Genomic DNA, 1,583 nt, shown 5'->3' on the forward strand with positions numbered 1-1,583 from the left:
CTTCGAACAATATATTGCTCTCAAGTGACCGAGATAAGTAAATTGCAATCCAAAACTATCTAATGGAAATTGATAATATTTAAACACAACTTGGCAAATGAAAGCACAAAACCTACTTGTAGGAAATAATCACATATCTAAAGACTAGACATGGTAGTGAGATATCCAAAATCCAGGAAGGCTGAATAAACAGTTAAAGTGGACTCTAGATAAATTTTCGATAAACTTTAAATTATTTTGAGATGTAGACTTAGAATCTGAGGCTTTAAGGCCTCTTATTACAAACGAAACATCACCAGCTCACCGCCTGAGGCTGAGGCCAAGGCTTCTTACGACATACGAGACATAACATCACCGCCTCTTGCAGGCAGGAAGTGGTGAGCCACAGAGGCCGGGGTTGCCTTCGTACGCGGAGACGCCGAAAGTCGTGAAGGGAGACACCTGCGGGATTTGTCCAGTGAGGCGGTTGAAGGAGACATTGAAGCCTTCGAGCGATTGCAGCTGAGAGAAGGTGCTTGGAATGGACCCGCTCAGCTCGTTGTTCTCTAAGTTGAGGAACTGAAGCGCAGTGAGGTTGCCTAGCGTGGAGGGGATCTTGCTGGATAGACGGTTATTGTTGAGCGAGATGCGTTGCCAGTAATCGGGCAGGGAGCTGATGTCGGCCGGAATGGGACCTGTGAGTGCGTTGTAGGAAAGATCGATGGAGGGCGTTACTTCGTCGGAGAGAAGGACTGTGTCCGGATGTGGAAAGCGCGCAATCCAACTCGGGAAGGGCCCGGACAGGTGACAAGAGCTGAGCTCGAGTTGCGTGAGAAGGGGTGCAGTAACCAAGCCAGCAAGCTCGTCCACGTTAAGGTCGTTGTTGCTGAGGACGACCCACTGCAGGCGCTTGAGATTGCTAAGGTTGTTGGGAAGCCCGGTGATTTGATTACTGTCCAAATAGAGGAAGGCGAGGGCGGTGAGATTGTGGTTGAAGGAGTCGGGGACTCGGCCGGAGAGCTTGTTGAGAGCCAGGTCGGCGTTGTAGAGGTTGGAGAGGAGGCCGAAGGAGGGGGGGATGGGGCCACTGATGTCATTGTTGTAGATGCGGATGTGCTGCAAGCTAGACATGTTGCCGATGGAGTCGGGGAGAGGCCCGGACAGCTTGTTGTAAGAAACGTCCAGCTCTTGGAGGCTCGCTAGGCGGCCAAAGGACTCCGGTATAGGCCCCGACAAGCCAGTCGGGGAAGTGCTGCTGGACAGGTAGAGCTCTTGCAGGCGGGAAAGGTTGCCGAAGGAGGAAGGTATGCCGCCGCTGAAGAAGTTCTCGTCGAGATTGAGCACCTGCAGGTGCGAGAGGGCGCCCAGCCCCGGCGCCAGCTTTCCTTTGAGACGGGCCTGCGTCAGCTCCAAGCTCACCACGCGGCCCGTCGCCGCGTCGCACGTAACCCCGTTCCACGCGCAGCAATTGTAGTGATGGGCAGCAGCAGGATTCGAGTCGACCCACGAGGCCAGAGCCTTGGTGGGGTCGTCGGAGATGGATGACTTGAACTCCAGCAACGCTTCGCTATCTTGCGCAGGGCACGATATGATCGTCGCCGCCT

General features: G+C 53.9%; 1 protein-coding gene across 1 annotated transcript in view; it reads right to left on the reverse strand.

Annotated features, from left to right (window-relative positions):
- Positions 1-214: 214 nt before the first annotated feature.
- LOC147604462 (uncharacterized) overlaps positions 215-1,583 on the reverse strand; it is a 1,522-nt gene continuing 153 nt past the window's right edge. Inside the window, exon 1 of the mRNA XM_086794841.1 lies at positions 215-1,583. This exon is cut by the window's right edge and continues 153 nt beyond it. Within this exon, the coding sequence (XP_086650967.1) occupies positions 352-1,583 (1,232 nt within the window). The 3' untranslated portion in view covers positions 215-351.

This window comes from Cibotium barometz, chromosome 61 (assembly GCF_041138505.1).
Source record: "Cibotium barometz isolate CiBa-2024 chromosome 61, ASM4113850v1, whole genome shotgun sequence".
Taxonomy (NCBI): Eukaryota; Viridiplantae; Streptophyta; class Polypodiopsida; order Cyatheales; family Cibotiaceae; genus Cibotium; species Cibotium barometz.